We start from the raw sequence: 26733 nt of genomic DNA, 5'->3' as shown, positions 1-26733 counted from the left end.
GATACATGTCAGAGATCTCATCATTTCTCAAATTATTCCCTAAAATTGCTCAGGTGTGATGCTGGGGTTTAGAAACTACAGGAAGAGCAATATATCAATATTTAAAATTCGAATTGACAGTCAAACTTTGTTGTGCTAACACTTCTCAAAAATCAGAAATTGAAAAGAATGCTTAACAGGGATCTGTAGCCCTCTGCCTGAAAGGGTAGAGATAGAAACCCTCAGAACATTTAACAAAATATGTAATGCATTTAAGGTACCACACCTACAAATCAAAAGCTATGAATTGCAATTAGTTGGGACAGATCTTTCCAACTGGCAAAGACAATAATATGTGATGGCCTGCCACAGTGTAAACTAAGCATCATTTTAACCTAATCCCAACTGAGAATAAGGCCATAACTCAAGACTGCTCTAACTCCGCCATCTCATTTCTAGACAAACTTGCATTTACTGACCCCTTTATAACCCAAGGATGTCCCATAGTGTTTCACAGTCAAATACCCTGCAATACAGCCTTTCAAAAGTAAGCCTGGGTAGAAAGCTATTCTAAAAATGGAGTGAAGGAAAACTGATGTGATAAGATCTGCCTGTTAGCAGTGATTTGGGAGTACTTGTTGGTTATGATCAACACCTGAAATAGGAAATCCACTTGCTTTTAGCATTAACCTGACTTTCAGGTATGCATTAAGTGAAGCTCATTATTAAGCTGTTTCCTTTCACAATATTGCTAATGGGGTAGAACATGGGGAAATCAACCAACACACACACTAAAAAAAAAACAGGCTATTAAAAAAAGAAATGATCATACATCACTTATTTATTGGTTTACAACTTCATTTCAATGGAATCTGAAGAAATAAGCATTACATTTTATAACATTTGTCCAACAAAAATATAACAAATATGTACAATCACTGATAAAAGTACGAAAAAAGCATACAGACAACTGTCTTTCTAAAAGACATAAGTTACAAGTAGTATCAAAAGTATGAGAAAAAAACATTAGTTGATTACATTATACTTTACAATGACTCCTTTTGTGAATGGGCATGTGCAGAATATTTTTCTAATACCTGTATGCTTATAATGATTGTGCAGCTTATTCAATACGCCTAACGCCTGATTGGATAATACATTGTCCATGAAGTGCAGTCCAGTTTTTTGTATCTATTTATATATAATATATATGTATATCAAAAATAAAGCCCAAAATACCATCAACAAATGACTTTTTGAAACAAAAAGCAAACAATCACCTAAGCTTGAAGAGTTTTAAATTAGACTTAAATAAAGTACAGCAAAGATCTGCTACTATGAATACTACACAATCTTGTTGAACAAACTGATCAATATGATCAGCTAAATTTCCAAACAGTCACAGGTTAGGACAAGCAGATGCTGGCCACACTGTAATCTGAATATAAGGAAAACTAATCAGGATATAGTTTTATCTTTTTATATCTCCACTTATTTACAATTCAGAGGCAGGAACCATATTAGTCTTTTCAGGAGGAAATTTCTGGTAATCATAATACTGTACTTGTTTTAATTTACTACTTGGTTTCAAAAACCTTGCTGCCCCTACTATTAAATGAAGGCACAAGGTACTGTTCCCAAAATATCCTGACCATAACTGATGGCCTATCACAATCTGGGAGACAAATTAATTCTGGCAAAAATAATTAAGTATAATAAATTGAACTTGCTCGCCTTGTAAACTTTTCTCACCAAATAAGGTGTGAAGTCAATGCCACAGTGAAATGATTCTGTTTAGAAATATCAAGTAATCTTATTACACTACTAGTTATTAGCCAATGTAAGAGGTTTCTTGTGACGAAAATAAAGTTTTTCCAGTTACATATACGATCATATACAAATAACTAGACCATCTAATAAGTAATTAAAAGCTAGTTTCTGGATGCCTGAAAGTGTTAATTCTGGGGACAATTTTTTTCTGTATTGACTGTCAAATAGAAAAAGTGGGATTGATCACTTAGTACAAAAAACAAATTTGTATGGTTAAAAATAAACTACAAGTTAAACTGTACACTCAGCAATTGAAAAGATTTCCTGTGTGTACAAAGGCCCAAGCAAATACTGATATATTTTAAATAACTTGTTAAGCAGTTACACAACACAACATTTTCAATAATCAGCAAATCTGAAGCATAGCTTGGACAGTGAACTGATATGCCACTGATTTGATGCAGTGCCACACAAGCCACTTCTGCAGCTCTAAGTGGGCTATCTTCATCTGTCTTTGGTTTAATGCAAAACAGGGGCTTAATCCAGACAGATTCCACTCATATGTATGTGCACAGCATCTGAGAAGCACATGCATGAATTTATGCCACCAGATGTCATATTCTGCTCTTCTACTGCACAGGCACTTCAAGCAACAAGAATATTTACCAAATAGGGCTTCATGTAAAAAAAAAGATGTGCTATTAAGGGTAGACTCCTTGCATCTTGGCATAAACGCTGCATGTGCATCAACTTCCACCTGGCCAAGTCATCTCTTTTTACATTTTCTGCCAGGTACTGTGACCACTGCCAGAACAACATCACAGCTCAGGAAAAGGTGTTCATTGTTCATTGATGGACATGGGCCTTCAGATAAACCCGAAACTTCATGTTGGCTGACCTTGGGGTGGCAGAGTAGAAAATACTGGGAGCATGTTGGACAAGATAGGGAACGGGAATGGTAGATGTGATGATGGGAAACTTGTGGGGGCCTCCATTTGCCATTAATGACCTGGAAAAGATGCACAGCCTTTTTTCACAGGCCAGCGTCTCAAAGGACAAAACTAAACACTTGTGCAGATCCCTCCTGTCAGCCATCAAATTGGAGAAGAATAGTTCATAAAATCATTAATAGGTGAAATGATTGGCCTTCATCACACACTTGCATGAACCCCTTAAAACCTATGCCAATACAGTATTAAAACATATGTCAATGAAGCTTCCATTAAAATTGAATAGGAACTAATCTAATCTGAATCACCTAAATGGTATAAACACATTCAAGAGAAATGTTATACACCATTTTTGGTGCAATTCATAATTTAAAACAATATATGATTTGCAGTTGTCAACCCAAAGCAGTCTAGTTATTTGTATAATGTGTTTACATTCCAATTATGCATTAGCGATAAAGTACAATACAATTCAATTCATTTATTAAGACAATCTTGCAGTCTAACATCTAATACTTCCAAGATTAAAAACAATTTGGCAAGAATAATTTTATCAAGTACTATACTTCAGATAGAGTGCTGCTTTACAAGCCTGGAAAACTGAAGAATATTTGATTTAAAAACTACTCAAAGACAACGTGGTCAGATCCTCCTGGTCTTGCCGCATGCAGCACATCACACATTGAAGATGCACTTTAAGGCAGAAAGAATGGAAAACAAAACAGCTGCCTTCATTCTGGAAAAAAAAGTATGCAATCTTTAGGAGTCCTGTGTTCCACGTCATGGTGGTAACCTGAAACGTTCCAAGGGTCAAACTGCAGAAACTTGCTCATCTTCTATAAATTGAAAGAAATGTTATCAGTTCAAATTCATAAAATTACAATACCAATTTAAAGCTCTTCTATCGAGGACAAATCAAAAATGTGGAAGATTTCTAGTTATAAAAGCAGTCATGATAATGAACCTAAAGCAATTTTTAAGAGGCTATTTTATGTATACAGGTAAACACTACCACATTCAGAAACAGCCAATTGAAATGCTTTTAATGTTGAATTCCAAGTCAGTAAAGGCTCAAAGATTAAATTTGTTTCAGCACTTTAGCTTTGGGGCAGCAGCAAGAGAGCAGACTGAGGATAAACAGAGGCAAACAGTGACATCACAGTGAAGTCATACATTGGTTCGTGAATAACCGCTGTTAGGAACTGTGAGGCATTCAGCATATCCTTATACTTTTATAAAAAGGCCACCATTGGCTCTTGTGTGGAGTGGTAGTGTAGCTGCCTCTGAGCTGAATTGTATCAAGCTCAAGTTCGATCTGCTCCAGAATAGTGTCATTGTATCTCTGAACAGACTGGTTCCAAAATATTTGTTTAAGCCCTTAACAACCAAAATTATTATTAATTCTAATCTCTTAATTAGTATTGGTAAACTTTGCTGGCTGTACTAAACCAAATGCAGTTTCGTTAATTAGTATTATAATTAATAATAAAGATGGTAGAGCAGGAATAACAGGAAAAGAATAGTCAAGACTGGGAGCTCTCTAACAGTTACTCCAATATAGCACAAAGCAGACAAGAAAATATATCGGGAACTTGTGGTAAAAGGGCAGCAATAATCATAGGCGATCTTAAGATGCACATAAACTTGAAAAAAATCAGATTGACAAAAGGAGATAACAAAGTGTGGAGTTGGATGAACGTAGCAGGCCAAGCAGCATCTCAGGAGCACAAAAGCTGACATTTCGGGCCAAGACCCTTCATCAGAAAAAGGGGGATGGGGAGTGGATTCTGAAATAAATGGGGAGAGAGGGGGAGGCGGACCGAAAATGGATAGAGAAGATAGGTGGAGAGGAGATTATAGGTGGGGAGGTAGGGAGGGGATAGGTCAGTCCGGGGAGGACGGACAGGTCAAGGGGGCGCGATGAGGTTAGTAGGCAAGAAATGGAGGTGCGGCTTGAGGTGGGAGGAGGAGACAGGTGGGTGGGAGGTGAGAGGAAGAACAGGTTAGGGAGGCAGGGACGAGCTGGGCTGGTTTTGGGATGCAGTGGCGGGAGGGGAGATTTTGAAGCTTGTGAAATCCACATTGGGAACCCTGCAGTCCAGTGGTATCAATGGTATCAATGTGGATTTCACAAGCTTCAAAATCCACACCCGGCCCCCCCCACCCAACTGTATCCCAAAACCAGCCCAGCTCACCACGCCTCCCTAACCTGTTCTTCCTCTCACCTATCCCCTCCTCCCAACTCAAGCCGCACCTCCATTTCTCACCTTCTAACCTCACCCCGTCCCCATGACCTGTCTGTCCTCCCCGGATTGACCTACCCCTCCCTACTTCCCCACCTATACTCTTCTCTCCACCTATCTTCTCCTCTATCCGTCTTCGGTCCGCCTCTCCCTCTCCTCCTATTTATTTCAGAATCCTTTCCCCATCCCCCTTTTCTGATGAAGGGTCTAGGCCCGAAACGTCAGCTTTTGTGCTCCTAAGATGCTGCTTGGCCTGCTGTGTTCATCCAGCTCCACACTTTGTTATCTTGGATTCTCCAGCATCTGCAGTTCCCATTATCTCTGGTCACGAGATTGACAAAAGGAACCTGAATATGCAGCATGTTATGAAACCAACCAGTCAGCAGGTTATATCAGACTTGCTACAGTGTAATGTGGCAGGATTAGTTAATGACCTTTTCCGAGATCACCAAAATATCTAAAGTTATCTAAAGTAATGAAGTAAAACAATTAAACTTAAGGAAAAAAAACATTGCACAAAGTTGAGTGGCAGGTCGGATGATTTTTCTGAATAGAAGGTATGGCAGAGAATGACAAAGGTTAACTGAAAAACATTCTGATTATGAAACGAAAGGTAAAATAGTGTTCCCACATGTATCTAAAAAGGAGATACGAGTATGTAAAGTGAACGCAGGTCCTCTAGAGTGTGTGGATACAGCCTTGATGCTCCACAATAAGGAAATGGCAAGTGAAATGAACAAACATTTTACTTCTACATTGACTATAGGGGATACAAAATAAAACTCAGTAATAACTGCAAATCAAAAGTTGAAAGAGGAGCTTGGTAAAATTGCAATTACCTGGGAAGGGTAGTGAACAAAATGATGGAGGTGGGGGAAGAAAGATCCTTATGACTTCCTTAGCTACCTCCTTTAAGATGCTAGAATGAGGTGTAGATGTGATGATGTTAATTTTCCAGAATTCTCTGGATTCTGAAAAAGTTTTACCAAACTGAAAAATAGCAACTATAACTCTTCTGTTTAAGAAGAGCTGAAGGCAGAAAACAGGAACCTACAGGCTATTTAGCTTAATGTCTATTTTGGAGAATGTCTAATAGTCAGTCAATAAGGAGGTTACAACTGGTCAGTTAGAAGAACAAGGTAATCAGAAGAATCGATTTTTGGAAAGGGAAATCATGTTTAACCAACTTAGAGTTATTGTGCAATTTGGAAGAATCTGATGGAGGAGGTAGCATACGAGGATGAATAGACTGGCTTGCTGGCAAGAAACAAAGATCATGCATTCAGGGATCTTTGTTAAGTGGTAGGATGTGACAAATAGAGTCCCACTAGGGTCTATGCTAGGACTTCAGCATTTTACAATTTCTTTCAGTCTTTGATGAAGGGAGCAAAGGCATGGTGGCTAAATCTGCAAATGTCACAAAGATAGCTTGATGAGGACAGAAGCATGTTAAAGGAAATAGATAGGCAGATGGAACACAACATGGAAAAATGTGACAATAAAATGTGAGGCTGGATGATCACAGCAGGCCCAGCAGCACAAAAGCTGACGTTTCGGGCCTAGACCCTTCATCAGAGAGGGGGATGGGGTGAGGGCTCTGGAATAAATAGGGAGAGAGGGGGAGGCGGACCGAAGATGGAGAGAAAAGAAGATAGGTGGAGAGGAGAGTATAGGTGGGGAGTTAGGGAGGGGATAGGTCAGTCCAGGGAAGATGGACAGGTCAAGGAGGTGGGATGAGGTTAGTAGGTAGGAGATGGAGGTGCGGCTTGGGGTGGGAGCAAGGGATGGGTGAGAGGAAGAACAGGTTAGGGAGGCAGAGACAGGTTGGACTGGTTTTGTGATGCAGTGGGTGGAGGGGAAGAGCTGGGCTGGTTGTGTGGTGCAGTGGGGGGGGGGGGGGAGGGTACGAAGTGGGCTGGTTTAGGGATGTGGTGGGGGAAGGGGAGATTTTGAAGCTGGTGAAGTCCACATTGATACCATTGGGCTGCAGGGGTCCCAAGCGGAATATGAGTTGCTGTTCCTGCAACCTTCAGGTGACATCATTGTGGCACAGCAGGAGGACCATGATGGACATGTCATCTAAAGAATGGGAGTGGGAGTGGAAATGGTTTGCGACTGGGAGGTGCAGTTGTTTATTGCGAACCGAGCGAAGGTGTTCCGCAAAGCGGTCCCCAAGCCTCCGCTTGGTTTCCCCAATGTAGAGGTAGCCACACCGGGTACAATGGATGCAGTATACCACATTGGCAGATGTGCAGGTGAACCTCTGCTTAATATGGAAAGTCATCTTGGGGCCTGGGATAGGGGTGAGGGAGGAGGTGTGGGGGCAAGTGTAGCATTTCCTGCGGTTGCAGGGGAAGGTGCCGGGTGTGGTGGGGTTGGAAGGCAGTGTGGAACGAACAAGGGAGTCACGGAGCGATTGGTCTCTCCCGAAAGCAGACAAGGGTGGGGATGGAAAAATGCCTTGGGTGGTGGGGTCGGATTGTAGATGGTGAAAGTGTCGGAGGATGATGCGTTGTATCCGGAGGTTGGTGGTGTGGTGTGTGAGAACGAGGGGGATCCTCTTTGGGCGGTCGTGGTAAGGGTGGGGTGTGAGGGATGTGTTGCAGGAAATGCGGGAGACGCGGTCAAGGGTGTTCTCGACCACTGTGGGGGGAAAGTTGCGGTCCTTGAAGAACTTGAACATCTGGGATGTGCGGGAGTGGAATGCCTCATCGTGGGAGCAGATGCGGTGGAGGCGGAGGAATTGGGAATAGGGGATGGAATTTTTGCAGGAGGGTGGGTGGGAGGAGGTGTATTCTAAGTAGCTGTGGGAGTCGGAGGGCTTGAAATGGACATCAGTTACAAGCTGGTTGCCTGAGAGGTCCAGGAAGGTGAGGGATGTGCTGGAGATGGCCCAGGTGAACTGAAGGTTGAGGTGGAAGGTGTTGGTGAAGTGGATGAACTGTTCGAGCCCCTCTGGGGAGCAAGAGGCACGCCGATACAGTCATCAATGTAACGGAGGAAGAGGTGGGGTTTGGGGCCTGTGTAGGTGCGGAAGAGGGACTGTTCCACATAACCTACAAAGAAGCAGGCATAGCTGGGGCCCATGCGGGTGCCCATGGCCACCCCCTTAGTCTGTAGGAAGTGGGAGGAATCGAAAGAGAAGTTGTTGAGGGCGAGGACGAGTTCGGCTAGGCGGATGAGGGTGTCGGTGGAGGGGGACTCGTCGGGCCTGCGGGACAGGAAGCAGTGGAGGGCCTTGAGGCCATCTGCATGCGGAATACAGGTGTATAGGGACTGGACGTCCATGGTGAAAATGAGGTGTTGGGGGCCAGGGAATTGGAAGTCCTGGAGGAGGTGGAGGGCGTGGGTGGTGTCACGGACGTAGGTAGGGAGTTCCTGGACCAAAGAGGAGAAAATGGAGTCCAGATAGGTGGAGATGAGTTCGGTGGGGCAGGAACAGGCTGAGACAATGGGTCGACCAGGGCCGGCTGGTTTGTGGATTTTGGGAAGGAGATAGAAACGGGCCGTGCGAGGTTGGGGAACAATGAGGTTGGAGGCTGTGGGTGGGAGGTCCCCTGAGGTGATGAGGTCATGAATGGTGTTGGAGATGATGGTTTGGTGCTCGGGTGTGGGGTCATGATCGAGGGGGCGGCAGGGGGTGGTGTCGGAGAGTTAGCGTTTCGCCTTGGTGATGTAGAGGTCAGTGCGCCATACTACCACTGCGCCACCCTTGTCTGCGGGTTTGATGGTGAGGTTGGGGTTGGAGCGGAGGGCTGCCCGTTCTGCGGGGGAGAGGTTGGAGTGGGTGAGAGGGGTGGAGAGGTTGAGGCGATTAATGTCTCGACGGCAGTTGGAGACGAAGAGGTCGAGGGAAGGTAGGAGGCCTGGGGGTGGTGTCCAGGAGGAGGACTTGTGTTGGAAGCGGGAGAAGGGGTCAGTGGAGAGAGGGTTAGGTTCCCGGTTGAAGAAGTAGGCGTGGAGGCGAAGGCGGCAGAAAAACTGTTCTATGTCCAACCGTGACTGGTATTCATTGATGTGTGGTTGTAGGGGGACAAAGGCGAGCCCCTTGCTTAGGGCTGACCGTTCGTCCTCAGTCAGTGGGAGGTCTGCAGGGATGGTGAAGATTCGGCAGGGCTCAGTGTGGCAGTCTTCTCTGGGGTTGCTGGCTGTGGAGGTTGTGGGTGGAGCGTTGAGGTCGTCGGCTGTGGGCGGGGTTCCGTTGGCATTGTCAGTGGAGGGAGGGTTAGGTTCCCGGTTGAAGAAGTAGGCGTGGCATGGAAAAATGAGAGATTGTTTATTTTGCTCAGGAGAATAACAGTACTACCTAAACAGAGAACAACTTCAGAATTCCAAGATTTAGAGGGATCTAGGTGCTCTAATGCAGGAATCACAGAAGATTAAAGTGTAGGCATAGCAAATAATTAAGAAGGCCAATGAAATTTTTGCTGTTATTTTCCTTTACTATAAGTGACATTGAACGTAAAATTGTTTCAGCATAGATTATGCTTAAGTTGTATAGAGTATTAGCAAAATCACATCCCGAGTACTAATAATACTAGCCTAGTTAAACTTATTACATTCTCCCGTTTATGCATACTCTATCGAATAGCAAGCCAGTCTATTTCTGCTAGTTTGCTACCTCCTTTGCCGTGGTCTTCTTCATAACTATAAGATACCTAATAGATAACGACAGCGGATTTCCTTCTCAAAATGACATTAGCTAACCAGATAGGTTTTAGACCATTAGATACTTGTTACAAGCTTGTACTGAATTGAAATATCAGCAACCTGCGATGGTGGAATTTGAAGCCACGCTCACACAGCATTAACCTGTGCTTCTGGAATACGAGGCCAATGACATTGACACTTCACCACTGCCCCCCCATATAAAGGGATGAAAGGGTTTAAAAAACTGAATGGTAATTGTGATGTAATTGTAGAATAACTAAATAATTTGCAGCTGATTTGCAGAAAACTATTGATCCAGATTATAAAAATGAATAACAAAATCCTGCTTTGTGGAATAGATGAACATAGACAAAACATATCTGTAACCAGACATACAGTTAATGAAAGGCCTAAACTACTGCTGAAGAGAATAGAGTTGAAAAAAAATGCTCAAAAAGTAGACATATTTAGCCAGCCATATTATTCCTTGGATTGTAAAGTAGACATATTTAGCCAGCCATATTATTCCTTGGATTGTAAACTGAGTACAGAACATGTTACTATAAAGGAAATCACCACAGAGCATGAACAGTGTAACAATGAAAGAATAATTAAGTTTCAAATGTGAAAGAAATGTTTAAAAAGGTTAAAATGCATAGGGTGGATGCATAGTAAGGTTAAAATTGTGCTGGTGGCAGGATTAGTAGAAGCTTCAGCAATATAACTGACGCCTACTCTACATATTCACAATTTTAAAAGCGTAATTAGTTATGTTTGTGTTGTTGTGCCAAATGTGTAGAAATAGATAAATACTACATTGGGCAATATATTGTGGATCAACACCTCAATGACAAGGCACGTGCGTGATCTGACAGTGCACTAATTCCTTAATCTTCGTTGCTTTGTCACAGGAAGAAGTCAAGCCTGGCTAGACTTCTACATAAAGCAGAAAAGAAAGAAAGTCCAAAGGAGCTCTGTCTCTGGGATCTTGGCGAGATCCTTCAGGCAGCCTGATTACATTGGTTTTGATGGAATATTTTGAGTAAATCAGTCAAAGAACAATCAATAGATTCATTCTTCTTCTTGTGATATTACGTAGACAAAACAGCGAAAGTTGGGATTTATCCCAAAAGTACAGATAAAAACGTCTATTGCAAAGTTGGTTTAAAAGGATTTTGCTCAGACCAGCTAAATTTCATATGCTTTTTCTACATTGTAGCATATAGTGCTCTACTAACGTGATTCCAGACACTCCACACAATGACTGTTGAATACCATTTGCTAATTTAACTAATTGCTAGAGGTTACTTATTGTGCTCCTAAGGATTCTTGCAGATGAGCAACCTACCATCATCTTCGTTATCTTGAAGATCCTGATGGTTAAGCTGTACTAATCTGGGGTCGGATTCAGAGATTTTGTGCCAGTGAGGTAGGCCCAGAGCTTTGGGCTGGTTGCTTGATGTTGGTTGGTTAGCAATGGGAACCGATAGTAGTCTAGCTGGGTCACATGTCTGTGTTATCATCCGTGACCTCTGCAATGCCACATTATAGTCCGGGGGTTTTAAGCGTGGATGGTGATGTCCTCCTTCCTTAATGTCTGCTATCGGAATTCCCACGTATCCTGGAGGAGTGGGTGGTGGCTCTCTGTACCTGCCATCCCTTTGTGCTGCAGTAACACAATACACTAGCATAAGAGATAATCATTAATGTAACAATGAGATTCATGAAAGAAAAAAAAGTCAATGAGATCAAAAAATTTAAAGATATGAAATGTTAAGAGGTTAAAATACATAGAAGAATTTCTAAACTGAATCAAAGTAACAGCAGCAGCAGTGACATCTATTCTAAAGTACTGGCATTGTCAGAGTTACAACATGTAACACAACTATCATATCCTTACGCAAAAGTGAAATACTACAGGTACTGGACTCATGAATTTTTTTTAAAAATCAGTAAAATTGAAAACGCTAAGCAGGTGTGACACCATCCATGGAGAAAGAAAGAGTTAATATTTCAGGTGGACAATCTTTCCGATGAAAAGTGACACTCCCTAAGATGCTGCAAGACCTGCTAATTGTTTCCAGCTTACTCTGCTTTAATATAGCATATCTCTATATTCTATATAGAACACTTCTGATTAAAGTAAAAAAAAAGTAACCTAAAATCTTACAGCTAAGGAGAAGACCATTTGATTCACTACACCTGTAGCAACTTTTTGAATAAGCTTTACAATCTAAATTTCTCCAAACTTTTACTTTCCAAAGATCCAATTTCTTTTCAAAGTTGCTGTTGAATCTGATCTTGTAACCAATCAAGTGGTGCACAATATATCACAACTTGGTGTGAAAACTTTTCATCTCATTTACCTTCTTTCGATTTAGCCAATTAATTTTAATCTATATTTTCGGGGTTATTGATCCACATCCAGTGAACACAATTTATCTTCATTCACTCAACCAAAGCCTGTCATTAATGTTTAGTATCTATATTCATTTTCCCCTTTATGTACCCTGCTCCGAATAGAACAACCCTATTGCACTAACCTCTCTACATACTTGAGGAATTTCATCCTTGACATAATTCTGGCATGTCTCCTCTGTACCAGTGCCTGGACCTTGATGACCTTTGAAAAGGTGTGATCCTTCGCATCAGATACATTACACTAGTTGAGGCCTAACCACTGACTTGCATCAGATTAGCATAATTTCCTTTTCGCATTCTACGTCTTTGTTTATAAAACCAAGATCCCTTACAATTATTCAACTATTAAGTAGGCCTCCATCTTCAACAGATATTCATGAAACCCCAGAGAAACATGCTTTAATCTTGTTATGCCTCTCCAAGATGATAATACAAACAGTAATACCTCATCATAGTTATAAATTAGATCAGTCAAAGTAAATCCAAGACTGTTGCTACATTGATGGCATTGTGTATTCAATGTTCAATCTTGCAAACATCTTCAATGTTTACCTCTAATATTAAACCTCTACTGTATTCCAGGCATCCTTTATGTTCCTTTGCTCAAAGGACTTCATACAGTGCTTTAAAGATTGGGATGACTAAAACAGTCTGTATTGAATATCTTGAATGCATTTTAGCTCAGAAATTTAATGCTAGATATTATTTATTCCTTGCACTCCAAAACCTCAATATTTTATTACATCACCTTCTCAGTAAAATTTAATAATTTCAAGTTACGTGAAATCTTTAGCATAGTAATCTGTTAATAACTAGGAATGAGCTACAAAACATCTGACAATCAAATTACCTAGGATAACAGTAAATTTTGTACTTGTTCGAGTAATTTAGCTGATTTGTGTTAAAACACATTATAAACATGAGATAATTACATGCAGTTTCTCTTACCAATAAGACCCTTTTCTGTGGTTGAAGTAACAGCTTTGTAAGAGGGATCAGTGTTTGACTTAGAGTTTGAAACACTTGCATTGCGCCCAGATGCTTCAACTGTAGTCTCGTGCAAGTCTATTCGTTTTGCAGTCCCACAATCCATTTCAAACTTGTCCAAGTGAGAATTTGTTGAAGGTGTCCAGCTTTCCCTGGAATGAACATATTCAATGGTGTCTTTAGACTGAATCGGACAAGTACTTTTAGTCAGGTCTCCAGAGTTTAAGTGAGAGCCTGTGGTCCAAGATTGTGTCAGTTCAGTTTCTGCAATTGGTCCATCTAAAGTATGATTATATTTAGATGCATTTAGTAGGTCCCAACTTTTCTGATTTTGGATTGTCTGGAAGCTGTCATGGGAGATGCTGGAGCAGGAAGTCCAGCTTCCACGGCCACTGTCCGCTGCATCAATTGAGTTGTGATCATTGTGTTCGCGGGCCAACTCTTCATTACTTGAAGATGTGACTGCTGAATCCATAACCAGGCACCCTCGCTTTTCAGTACTTAAAATTACAGAAGAACTGAAGGGGAAAACAAATGTGTCACTATTATTTAGCCTATGGTTGACCAACTTTTAGCTGTGTTGGTGATTAACTTCCTACAGTTAAAACCCAAATTTCCCAAGTATTCTCTGAAACCCTGTAGAATAAATCGCTTTTTTCTCATTCAAGCAATGTCTGAAGGGAAAGGGGGAGAAAAGACACAAATACAGTTTTGATGTCAGTGAAATGGTTTACGAAAAATATTTTGCAAGTGATCATTGATGAATGCATCCATGTAAAATTATGCTCTGGTGGGTTCATCAAGATTATTTTATTATGCTTGCTTGATCAAATGCTCATCTGATACTACAGTCAATGGTAGACATGCAAATGTATTTACATGTATAAATGAATGATAATGATACAGTATCAAGTAAATTAATCTTTCACTTGACTACATTCAGAAGGGCCTGTGCCAAATCCATTATTTGGTCTCCTTCCTTCCACCGTCTAAAAAACTCATTCTGAGCCTCGCCTCAACACCACTTCTACAGCTTTGTAACATTTTGTTACTTGGAAATCTGTTATATTTTAAACCTGTTTCAAACTCTAATAAGTGCCGAAGAGCGAGTTTCAAGAGGTGCACTCTGAAATCCGTGATTTATATATGTGTGAAAGAATAAGGATGAAATGATCACAATTCTGTCTTCCAGTAAACCCACATAGATGTCAAATGTGATAGTGGTCATGTTAGATCTACTGAAATAAATATCCTGAACATGAAAACTTCACAAATATGACCTTGAATGTCCATTTTCAAAAGTACATTCAAATAAGGGTGAATGAGACTAATGACTAGATACCCAAACAGTTTTTAAACCTAACTAACTTATTAACAGTAATGTTGACAATGCAAATGATAAGCAAAATAAACCACAATAACAACCCAAAATATAAACTGTTTACAATGTGCATAAATAGAATGATTTATATTGTATGAAGTATAATTCCATAATGGTTTTATATTTACGCAAAATCTGCTTGTTAAGTTTTTTTTAATATGAAAAGCTATAGAGTGATAGAATGGTAATTTCACGTGTTTCAAAATAAGCAATTATGAAAAAAAAACATTTTACAAGAAGGTTTTATTCTGAATGTAAGATTCAGACTGGGAATTGATGAATTTAAAAAGAATACTTGTACCAACACTAAGTACAGCTCAATGGAACACCAAAACCACAATTAAAGTATGTTGTATAAAAGATGTTGACAAGACAAAGGAAATGCATTACACAAAATAGAAAATTGAAGAATCTGATTATGTTGTACAACATGAGTGCGATCATCTTCTCCAGGTTCAAAGAGAGGATTATGGACAGCAAGTCTCAGATTCACATTCAGAATTTTGTGCGTTTTTTTTAAATCCTATGATCCCTCACTGCACATGAATTAGGAACAAGTGAAAGCCATTTGGCTCCTCTGAAGTGTCATTTCAGACTCAAAAATGTTAACATTTTTTCTCCACAGATGCTGCCACACCTGCATTTTGTCTCCAGCATTTTCTGCGTTTGGCTCTTCAAGCCTGCTCTGCCGTTAGATAAGATCATGGTTAAATTTCTAAACCCTTTGATTCCCTGGTCGTAATTGTGGAGTCACAGAGTGGTACAGCATGGAAACAAATCCTTTGGTCCAACTCATCCATGCTGACCAGATATCCTAAACTGATCTAGGCCCATTTGCCAGCATTTGGTCTATATCCTTCTAAACCACTCCTACTCATGTACCCATCCAGAATACATAATTGTACTCACCACCACCACCACCACCACTCCTCGTTCCATACACGTACCACCCTCTGCATGAAAAAGTTGCCTCACAAGTCCCTTTTAAATCTTTCTCCTCTCACCTTAAACCTATGCCCTCTAGTTTTGGATGCCTCTACCCTGGGAAAAAGACCTTGGATATTCATCCTATCCATAGCCCTCATGATGTTATAAACCTCCATGAGGTCACCCCTCAGCCTCTGATGCTTCACGGATAAAAGCCCCAGTCTATTCAGCCTCTCCCTACAGGTTAAACCTTCTAATCCCAGCAACATCACTGTAAATCTTTTTCTGAACCATTTCAAGTTTAACAACATCTTTTCTATAATAGGGAGACCAGAAATGAACGTAATAATCTAGAAGTGGCCTCACCAACGTTCTGCACAGCTGGAACATGACATCTCAACTCCTATACTCAATGCACTGACCAATGAAGCCAAGCATGCCAGATGCCTTCCTCATGAGCCTGTTTACTTGTGACTCCACTTTCAAGGAAATATGCACCTGCACCCCTACAGTCTCTTTGATCTGCAACACTCCCCAGGGGCCCTGCCATTAACTGTATAGGTGCTGCCCTAATGTGCTTTAGCAACATACAACTCCTCACATTTATCTAAATTAAACTCCATCTGCCACTCCTCAGCCTACTGGCCCATCTGATCCATGGTCCCATTGTGCTCCGAGATAACATTTCCTGCTGTCCAGTACACCACCAATTTTGGTGTCAACTGCAATGGTACTAACTATACATCCTATACTCACAACCAAATCATCAATATAAACAACAAAAAGCAGTGCATCCAGCACTGATCCTTGTGGCATATCATTGGTTACAGGCCTCCAGAACGAAAAACAGCCCTCTACCACCAAGCTCTGTCTCATACCCTAAGGTTAAATTTGTATCCAACTGGCTAGTTCCCATTGGATTCCACATGATCTAACCTTGCAAACTGGTCTACCAGGCAAAACTTGTCAAACACCTTACTGAAGTCCATACGTACAATGTCTGCAGCTCTGCCTTCATCAATCTTCTTTGTCACTTCTTCAAAAAAAAACTCAATAAAGTTAGCGAGATACAATTTCCCAACCACAAAGCCATGTTGATTATCCCCAATCAGTCCTTGCTTTTCCAAGTGCATGTAAATCTTGTCCCACAAGATCCCCTCAAACAACTTAACCAACACTGACATCAAGCTCACCAATCTATTGTTCCCTGGCTTTTCCTCATCACTTTTCTTAAACTACAAGCAAGAATCTATCCAACTGGCCTGTAAAAAAAAAATTACCCAGTCTCTACCACGTTCTGGGGAAGAGAATTCCCATTTATACAAAGCTCCTACAGAAAAGTGATACTTCTAATCTGTTTCTTTAAACTGTACCACCTAGATCTAGTTTCTCCCTCATGAGGAAACATCCTCTTGCCATCCAGCCTGGTTAAATCCCCTCAGAATCTTATGCACTTCAATACATCTCATCATTCTAGAATGAAATGAATTTCCTCCTAAAACAACTTTAGTCCAGGAATCAATAGAGTGAACCTCCCCAAATTGCTTCCAATGTGGTTTTTTTTCTACGCAGTAGACAGTAAGATTGAACTCTGCCTGAATTTCCTACTTAGGAATAAATGTCAACTTAAAGCATTTATTGTTGCAGTGCATTCTGTAATGGCACACAGTAATAGGGAGCCTTGAGGAATATGTGGTTATCCTATCTAGTTATTTCAAATAGACGATGTTAATAAATTCCCGTAAGTTTCAAAAATATAAAATGTCATAAAAATAGAAGTAGGCGAACAGGAAGAGGTAGAAATTATAAAGCCAATCAGGCTAATACCCATCTTAAATTTTTTGAAAGGCTATACATTATTACAAATAAGCTAGTTAAAATATAATTTTTTTAAATGGTAGCAAAAATGGAAAAAGTGGAAGCACAGCACCAGTAAACCAAGGTTAAGATTTAAGTATATAATTTACTATTAATGTTGCAAGCTGTAAGTTTTATTAATTTTGGTTTACACAAGTAGTAGTAACTACTTTCTCAAGTAACAAAATTTACCGAGGAAACTTTCTCCCTGAACATTTGAACAAATATCTATTCTATATTATGAAAATTTGTTTTCTGTCCACATCTGCTTCCAGCTGGTCCACTGAAAGCTTTGATTTGCTATTTAGTGCTATTTCTATTAAAATTTAATAAGCAGTGTGCAGAACATAGAGAAACTCTCTCATTTCACAAAGCATATATTAAAATGTCTTTTTCTGTCCAATAAAGCACCATCTTACCTTGGGTAAGGTTGTGCAGATCTGGTTGCTGGATGCACATTTTTCCCTCCAGTTGCTTCCACGTTATCTGGGACACTGAGAGATTGTGGTAAACATCTTTCATCCTGTAGAACAGCACACATGGAGTCACCCGAGCAGTTGCTGACAATGCTGGATCGTGATGAAATTTCACTGTGACTTGAGTCCGAGAAATTGTCGACTCTTGTAATAGGAGCCAGAGCCAAAGCTGAACAGAAAATACAAGTTTAGTCCCAAGCAGTTGCACTACAGATGCTAGTTTGAAATTACTACTACTTTTAAGAGTGCAAGTGGACAACATAGTATTTATACTTTCAGGCAAGGCAAGGCTATTGTACATACATATAATATTATTCAGAGTTCTCATCACATGCCTGCAATAACAGGTGGAATTCAGACAAACTTTCATATTGATGGGGTAGGTTTTCCACTGTATTGGGTAGATTGTTGGAGTTTTAGGCAGGAAACCTGGAAGTACAGCATTCCCTGCAAGCTACAGAATTTTGACTCCAAATAGTGTACCTTTATGACAGGATCCCTGCCTAAAAATTGGCTATTTTGACATGCCTGTTCCCAGTCAGGTGGGAATGATGTAAAGAGGCTTTGGGAACTGGTAGCATTGTGCCAGTGAGTGAACATGGGTGGGTATGTGGAAGTGGTTGGTCTGATCCTTGACTGGGTTGGGAGAAGGGGTGGCCAGGGTGCAAGGACATTTGGCCACTGACGAAAGACAGCAAACTCTGTGGGGCATGGGAAACATTTCTACTCCTCCAACCCTGGAGGCAATGCCACTTACAATTTCCCCAAAGCTGTCCTCATCTCCCTTGAAATGCTGGCTGTTGAGAGGGCTAGGGAGCTTTACCAATCAAGGTTCATGCCATTGGGGGTGGGACAAAGTGAGCTTCTTACAAAAGAAAATATTGCGGATGCTGCAAATCTGGAAAAAAACGGAAAATGCTGGAAGTATTCAGGTCAGACAGCATCCGTAGGGACAGAAATGAAGTCAATATTACAGGTCAATGAGGTATCATCATTTTCATATTTTGTTTTGAAGAAAGACTGACATGAAACATTGACTCCATTCACTCTCCACAGGTGTGCACTGATTTGCTGAGTGTTTCCGGCATTTTCCATTTTTATTTCAGATATCTAGCCTCTGTAGTTGACTGTTCTTAAATGTACAGAAGTGGGACTAAATTTTAGTCAGCGTTTCTTCCACTCAAGTACGAACAGATGTTCATTTCAAGCCAATTCATTACATTAACATGTGAATTCCAGATGAGAAAGTAAGTAGCAAAAATAAACCAATCTCACCAAATAAAAAGTAGCATCTTATTTTGCAAAACTTACACTGGGAAAACATTTAAAATCCACTCTTAAATGGGCTGAAGCTAATTCATGAAACTAACTGGAGATCTTGACATGTTTAAATACAAAATATAGCACTTCTGATATTTCTTCAGCAAGGATAATATGCATTTAGTTACTTGTTCCAGGCAAATATATATATATTTTAGAAGTGTGAATATTATCACATATGTACTGCAAACTAACATGGGTCTACGTAGTATACACTCTTGAACTAGAAATGTAGACTTTAATTTGTATTTAAAATGTGTGCCAGAGAAAAAATGCTTTCCTAAATTAAATATTGTTTGGAAAAAATGATATGTTTATTGTACATTGCACCAAAAATCAGTCTCAAAATAAATCTTCACTAAAAGTCTGTCAGGTAGAAAATGTCTCTCTAGTTTAACTCATTTCTCAAATAGAATTTGCTGGGAAATTAAATCGGGAGAAAAACCTGCATCAGTAATTGTACTATCACAAATGTGTGGAACAACAATTTCTTATGAATCATTGTGTTTTATGCATCTTTGATACTTGCTATGGCAAGTTCTCAGTACAGGACTACAGCAATTCTAAACGCTAGGTCCATATCATCAGCTTAGGGCAATGACAATTGACAACACAAATGTTTTTTAAAATTGTGAACAGTATTTTGACAGGAACAATGGAAAAAGCCAATAGCCAGTACAATGCCTTTGCATTTCCATCTGGAATAGTATTAACTTTCTAAAAGCCTATTATCCATCCTAATTATTTGGTACAAGCACAACAACTCCTCAGAAGCTGCTCATTTATAATTATTTCTGGACAATCTTTTCAGAGTGTTGTGCCCCACTCTGTGGTAGGTAGGACTTGAATTGGGGTCCTCTGGTCCAGAGATAGGAATGTTCCTGCTGTGCCACAATTATTGCTACAGACATTTGTAAGCTCAGACTTATTGAGAGATGTAGTTGACAGGATTTGAACCTGCGTGGGAAACCCCAAAACATTTCAAATCCAATACTTTAACCATTTGGTTAGGAATATGCTTTGCAACCTCTCACTATTTGCATTCTTGTTCATGGACAAGACAAGCTATAAGACAGGGCAACATGGATCCTAACTGATAGACCGTTCTAATTTCTGCCCTTTCTTGTCAAGGAGCAAAATCTTGAAATTAAGCATGTCTAGGTCAGAAAGATAACCCACTTAAAAACATTATAAAGTTGGACCTATCTATCTCCTTCAATTCAGTATCAATGGTATTTCTACACTTCACACATCCATCAACTGATATTTTCAGTGAACCTACACGCCACAATAACTTGCACAAGATTCTTCTAAAACAGTCAGTGGACAATGGGGTGGAAGCTGGCGGTGGCCTTTCAATCAGCAAAGACGATGTTCATTCCATTTGTCCTGTTTTGCTTACATTCAAGTTAAAGGTGAAGGAAAGGTACACTGATTTGTCACATCACCAAGTCCAATTTTCTAAACTGAAAAACGATAGTAACTTAGAGACCTCAGCAGGTGATTATTGTATAGTATGGATATTTTTCTTGTTTTAACATATCAGATTCAGGGAGGAGTATTAAGCAGCACATTCAGGTTTATATATTCCTTTCGTTATTATGTAATATTCATTTTTTCAAATTTACAAAACAATTTTAATAACAATTAACAAAAACCTGTCAGCTGATGTCTAGAAAGGATATTCAGTGACCAAAGGCTGAGATACTGAGTTAATCTCAATTTATGCCTTTGGCTAGAGTACAACAGAACAATAGTGGTCACGTGAATAACATAGCAACCCAATGTCTCCTGAATATGGACAATGCATTCTTGAGCATCTAGAATTCTCTTAAAATGTAACCTTCAGGTTTTTCCAATTAGTCAACACATTTGAATGTACTGGGAAAGTACTTGTCAATGAAACATTAGCTTAAAAACATAACCAAACTCAATCACCAGGGAGAGTAAGCAATTAAAATAGCAATCATTCTATAAATACTAAACACTACAACATGAGAGCAACTAACAGATAAATCTGGCTGATATGAATTAACAATGAGAAAAACATAGAAATTGCTGGAAACGCTCAGCAGGTCTGGCAGCATCTGCGAAGAAACTTCTGATTTCTCTCCACAGATGCTGCCAGACCTGCTGAGCTTTTCCAGCAATTTCTGGATTTGTTTCTGATTTAGAGCATCTGCAGTTCTCTCAGCTTTTTATTAGGAAATGTACATGTGCTTGTGTGAAAAAAGGATTAAAAGAACAATAATTTTAATTCCTGGTAGTTAACCAGTGATTTTGCTGAAAAGTCCAAAAGGAACCATGTAAGAACATCAGGCATTAAAAGGGGTGTGCTGTGTTAAACATTACACAAATTATTCCACCAATGCTTGTTGTTTATGCGTAGACATAGAAATAACCAGTGAAGTACCTAAGGGTTGCTGTCAATGCATTTTTAAAGTGAGCAGGGAGAAAGTAAGTGGAAAAAGGGAAAATTGCTGTTTTCTCCTTGTTAGTTCTGTATTCCATGAAAATGACTCCTGTTGAACTCCCACTATCTTCCAAGCAGCTGTCTGCTTTTATTAGGATGCAGTTTCACAGACGAGTATTCTCCTATTTTATCAAAGTAAACTTGTAATGAATCAATAGGCATGTAACTCAACAGACATGTTTAGGAAAACACTCATCACAGTTACCAAATCAAAAGCTCACACAAAGTAAATATACATGTGAAAATCTGTTTCCTGAACCATCAGAATTCTAAAATTACTATAGCAAAATCTCACTAATTTAAAAGCTTAGCAAACACAACACTAATTTATGTTTGGAACAGTTTAAATCTGCTGCATTAGAGTGGCATGGATATATTGCAATATTATGTCAAAATGAGGGCTTATACCCATGGTCCCTTATAACAGTGCAGTCTCAGTTTCAACCACTGCCATCGTTTGCAAATGTCAAATTGAAGAAAGGACCTTTTCCACAGGGCTGGAAAATATGGAGAAATAATTACCAGGTCCATTCAGGCATTCTTCCAGGCCTCCAGCTTCAGATCAGAGGAGGCCTGGAAATAGATCACTTGCTCCTCCCGTAGGCTGGCATATGGTATATGAAAACAGGACAGCAGTGACTTCTCAGTACAGCAACATAATGAGTATTTCATTATCCTCATATTCTAAATCTTGCTCCAGCTTTGAATTGGTTTTATGGAAGTCAATTTCATCTGATGCTAGGCATAAAATATCTTGCTTAGCCAATCCCTTTGTTTTACTTCTATTATCTGACAAACCACTGCAACATACAAGCTTGAGAAACAATCATATTGTTTTTCTTCTCTTATTTCTCATCATCTTAGGGTATAACCATTCAAAAGGTCGGGTGCTGGAAGTGCCACTTGTGTTGGTGCTGTCATGTTGATCTGTCCCTACAGCTGGCACAACACTTCCACCCGAAACACCTGCCATATTTCCTGCAGTTCCTTCTGCCTCTTTTCTGTCTGCTGAAACCTGTCTGTCTCTGGAAGAGCTTCTTTCTCGGAATCTCCTGAAGGGTGATCTCATTCGCTTTCTACTTTTTGGCTCCTTTTCTCTTTCGTCTCTAGTGCCTATGGCCTCATCCATGTCTGTGCGGCCTGTCAAGCCTGTGATCTGGCGTATTTTCTTTTGCAAATAGACACCACCTATGCCATATGTCTGGGCTGCAGTGCTCTTGTGCCTGACCTCACTAGCAAGGGAACAGGAGCAGCTGGATACATTTGATGGACTTGAATCCTGTGACCACAATGGACCACTGCCTGATGGAAATGAGGAGGAAAGAACACAATTAATCCAGCAAGAAAATTACCTGAAATTTTGGGATCATTTTCTTTTCTTTTGGCACACACTGACATACTGACAAAGTGAGGTGTCCCTTGATCATAAGTAAACTTATTTTCCACACTTGGGTATCCAAATGTAAGAATGTAAAGCACGATAATATTGCTTGGGTTTCCTTTGTTAGCTCCATTGAATCAGAGTTCAAATGAGGTAGATTTAGGCACCAAATAAAAGGCCCTTATTTTTAGTCTGCATTTTTCCCCTACCACTCTTTTAGAAGTATTGCCATGCTGCCAGTTTATAGCTTCTCAGCCATCAGTCACAACTGGTACTTCAAGCATGTGGCTACTATTCATAAATGAACCTTCGTATTGAGAACTAAAAGGTTAACAGCAGCAAGAAATATTCAACATTAACAAAATATCCCTGTACATTCATTTCCAATAGGAATAATGGATGAGTTCGGGTCTCCCTAAATCAGAAATTCTCAGTAACCCTGCTATAATTCTGGTTAGCATCAGCTAACTTTGTAAAGATTGTTAACACTGCTGAGAAAAGATATTTTGTCAAGGCCTTTTGACTTGTACTCATCAGAACGATTTGCAGGAATACAAATTCAAGGAGGGAAAAACAAAATATATATTGCATGAAAGGAGAGTGGTCATTGGTTGGCAAGTGTACTTTGAAGAAGCCTTGATTGTCAGGGCATTACGTTCAGAAATGAACCAGCAAATGGCTGACTCCTATTGTGTTTAATTGAAACAGGTAGAGTGCATGTACATGTTCTCTCTTGTTGCAAAGGCTAGGGGCCTACGTGTTTACATATGCAGTTTTCAGTACATACAAGAATGCCACATTGTAGGCTCAAATGCCAGTCATAGATTGGCTGTTAACGGATTACTTTTGCATGCCTTGAATTATTCTGGAAGATCCTGGGTCTGCAAAGAATTACAGTAATGACTAATCAATGATTGGCAGTCAAGCTCCCAGTGTGGTTTATTTGCATGTACTGTTACATATTAACACAAAGGGCAGACAGAAAGAATATGTAAACACTCTGCAACCGTTTCAATATAATCGAACAGGAGGTAACCACTCATTAGTCCATTTTTCAGGGCAATGCCCTGGCAAAGTCAATGTTCCTGGTTTAAAATTTAAACAAGGCCTGGCAGTTACCTGTCAATCAACATTACCTGATTCATTGACACAACACTTCTGCCAATTAGAGCCAACTTTCTAACTGATCACTACTTCCAATCATAGTATAAATGTTGGTTTCCCTCTTAAATTGGTGTACTTGCATTTTGTCCATATGAGTTCAAGTTGATAATGTTGACAAAATGAAGCTGTTTTTAAAGCAAATACTAAGTTCTGTAAAACCAAACGACCATCTCTAGAGATCAAAATTTAACTTTAGAAACATGCTGATCTGTGCAGTTCCGCTATACTCTAGATAAATCGGCTGAGTAATCTATGTTAAAACTCTTGGCTTTTGTTTCAAACACAAGCTTGGAGATCAGATTTTGATGATTATTGTACAATGTCTTTCATTCACCAAAGCCTCAAAAGGAAAACAGGATCCCAATTTTCACAGAATACAGATTAATTTTAGAATAAAACTACAAAGTCAAAAATAAGTTTTAGCTACGCAAAAATCCTTTTATCAAAACCTTTGTTGGAATTAAAATTATTCACCTATCAAAGTAATTTTTTTGCACATTAAATAGAGGAAATCATTGACCTTTTGTTTTGCAAGTTAAACTTGCTTTAAAAGTCACTTAGATCCTCATTCCTTTATTTCAAGTAAGTAGAAATTTTTATTACTATTACTGAATAAAAGAATACCTATCAGTTTTTAAACGAACCCTCAAAGAATTAATATATATGAAGGGATAATGCCCATCATACATTTAATAAGCCAGATCTTACCATAAAAGTACCACGCTAACGATGCACACTCATCAATGTGCAATTCGCAAATGGCAGAAATTACTGGTTGATTTAAACGACCCTGTCATTCACTTTGCATAAATCTCCCTGTCAGCAAACCCTTTTTATTTAAACAAAAACTTGCAGGGTTTGCATTTTAACTGTGCATTTGATCTAACTTCCTTTATGAATTTGAGAAAATAACAACCCACTATATTTTTAGTTATGTGGTAATTGTAAATACAATGCCAAAGATCTGTTAGAACAGTTGTGCATCTTTCTTCCTGGTGATATACTGCTTTCAGTGATTTTGAAATATATATTTTTTCTTTTCAGTCACTTGTTCTCTTTTGAACTAATATCTATTTTCCTTTAACTACTTCCACCTGATTGACCTTAATTCACCCTCCCTTTTAGTTATTCCTGTATGTTTCTCAATCCTTAACTCCAATTTGGTTTTGAACTTTAGAGAGCCAGACCAACTTGATAGCAACATTCCAGAAGTGCTCATCATATTGTCATCAGCTCCCACTTCAAACAGGTTATGCAGCAAAAGATTATTGGGCTGAAGGGTGTACAAAAAAAGTTGTAACACTGTATGGCAGGAGATGCCTTCCCCCGTAGGATTCTCACCAATATGGTTTTTAAACTAATGCCTTGGCAGATCTCTTTGGCACTGCCACGCAAAATACTTATGACATTAGCAATGGGGCCTCAGTGTTTATTGCAGAATAAGTATGGGGCTTGTCTTTCTTATGTCTGCATCATTGTGAAAAAGAAACTGCATCTCATTAATGAAAGTTAGCTATATATTTTTACCTTAAGTTTGTTTCTGTAGGAATTAAGCACAATGTTTCATTGGCTTTGTGCTTTGATTGTTTTCTTTAAGAACAGGGTTAGACTACGTATTCATTTGTAAAATGCTGCAGTTCAAGATGTTTCATGGTTAAAGATTACCTTTCCGGGGAGAGCTCTGAGGAGATACAGGAGGAGATGAAAGTTGAGATGATGTTGTTGACACCGCATCTTCCGTGCTTTTCTTGCTTCTATCCGTTTGCACTTCCTCAGACACTATTAGAGGCTTTTTGGAGGACTGAGGAGAATTAGTGCCTGTGGAAACATAATTAACTCGGCTATGTAATCTTGCTTTTTAATTTTGGATACCAAAATCTCCTTTCCTGGTGATAGTATTCCTGGATGAATTACTATCTGTAATGATAATGGAATCTGCTGACAGGATCAAATAATATTTAGATGAGTTAAGATACAGGAGCAGAAGTAGGGCAGTTGGCCTTTTGAGTCTGATAATCCTCAACACCACTTCACCATCTTATTGCCACACCTTTGGACTGAGATTAAAAATTTCACCTATCTCATCCTTGGATATGCTCATTATTCCTGGCACAATAGTCTTCCATGGTTAAGAATTCCACATATTTATTACATTCCGAGAGAAAAAATGTCCTCATCGGTTTTAAATGGGCAATACCCTACTCTGAGATTACGCTTAGCCTCTCCCGTAAGGGAAAACAACATATTTTCTTTATCCTGTCAAATCCCCTGTCACTCTTCTATGTTTCAATAAGGTTACCTCTCATTCCTCTAAACTCCAACAAGCACAGGCCCAATTTACTCAACTTCTCCTGATTAAAAAAAAAAATCCCTCCATACCTAGGATCAACTTTGTGAATCTTATCTGAACTGCCTCCAATGCCAGTGCGTCCTTTCTTTGATAAGAGAATCAAAACTTTTCACAGAACCTATGTATGATCTAACTAACAACTTTTAGTATTAGTAAGACTTTCCATTTCTATGATCCCTGAAATGGAGGGACTGATTTATGAGCAAAGGTTAATAGGTTGGAATTCTACTCATTGGAGTTTAGAGCAATGAGAGATGAACTCTGAGGCATATACAATTCTTAACGAGCTTGACAGGGTAAATACTGAGGGGAGGTTCCCCCTCACGGGAGAGTCTAGGACTAGAGGACATAGTTTCAAAATAAAGGGGCACCAGTTTAAGACTGAGATGAGAAACAATTCCTTC

General features: G+C 39.6%; 1 protein-coding gene across 8 annotated transcripts in view; it reads right to left on the bottom strand.

The window, feature by feature from the left end:
• Nucleotides 1-890: 890 nt before the first annotated feature.
• The window catches only part of LOC125458195 (rap guanine nucleotide exchange factor 6-like), a 345812-nt gene continuing 319969 nt past the window's right edge, over nucleotides 891-26733 (bottom strand). For 5 of the 8 annotated variants that reach the window (XM_048543196.2, XM_048543199.2, XM_048543197.2 and 2 more), the window contains 5 exons: nucleotides 25645-25797; nucleotides 17585-17810; nucleotides 12962-13518; nucleotides 10941-11276; nucleotides 891-3535 (listed from right to left, as the gene is read on the bottom strand). In XM_048543196.2, the coding sequence (XP_048399153.2) occupies nucleotides 3510-3535; nucleotides 10941-11276; nucleotides 12962-13518; nucleotides 17585-17810; nucleotides 25645-25797 (1298 nt within the window). In that variant the 3' untranslated portion in view covers nucleotides 891-3509. The remainder of the gene's footprint in view (nucleotides 3536-10940; nucleotides 11277-12961; nucleotides 13519-17584; nucleotides 17811-25644; nucleotides 25798-26733) is intronic. The other 3 variants (XM_048543198.2, XM_059650632.1, XM_048543203.2) reach the window with 2 other exon arrangements.

Source organism: Stegostoma tigrinum, chromosome 13 (assembly GCF_030684315.1).
Source record: "Stegostoma tigrinum isolate sSteTig4 chromosome 13, sSteTig4.hap1, whole genome shotgun sequence".
Lineage (NCBI taxonomy): Eukaryota > Metazoa > Chordata > Chondrichthyes > Orectolobiformes > Stegostomatidae > Stegostoma > Stegostoma tigrinum.
This window is presented reverse-complemented; position numbering and strand designations above follow the sequence as displayed.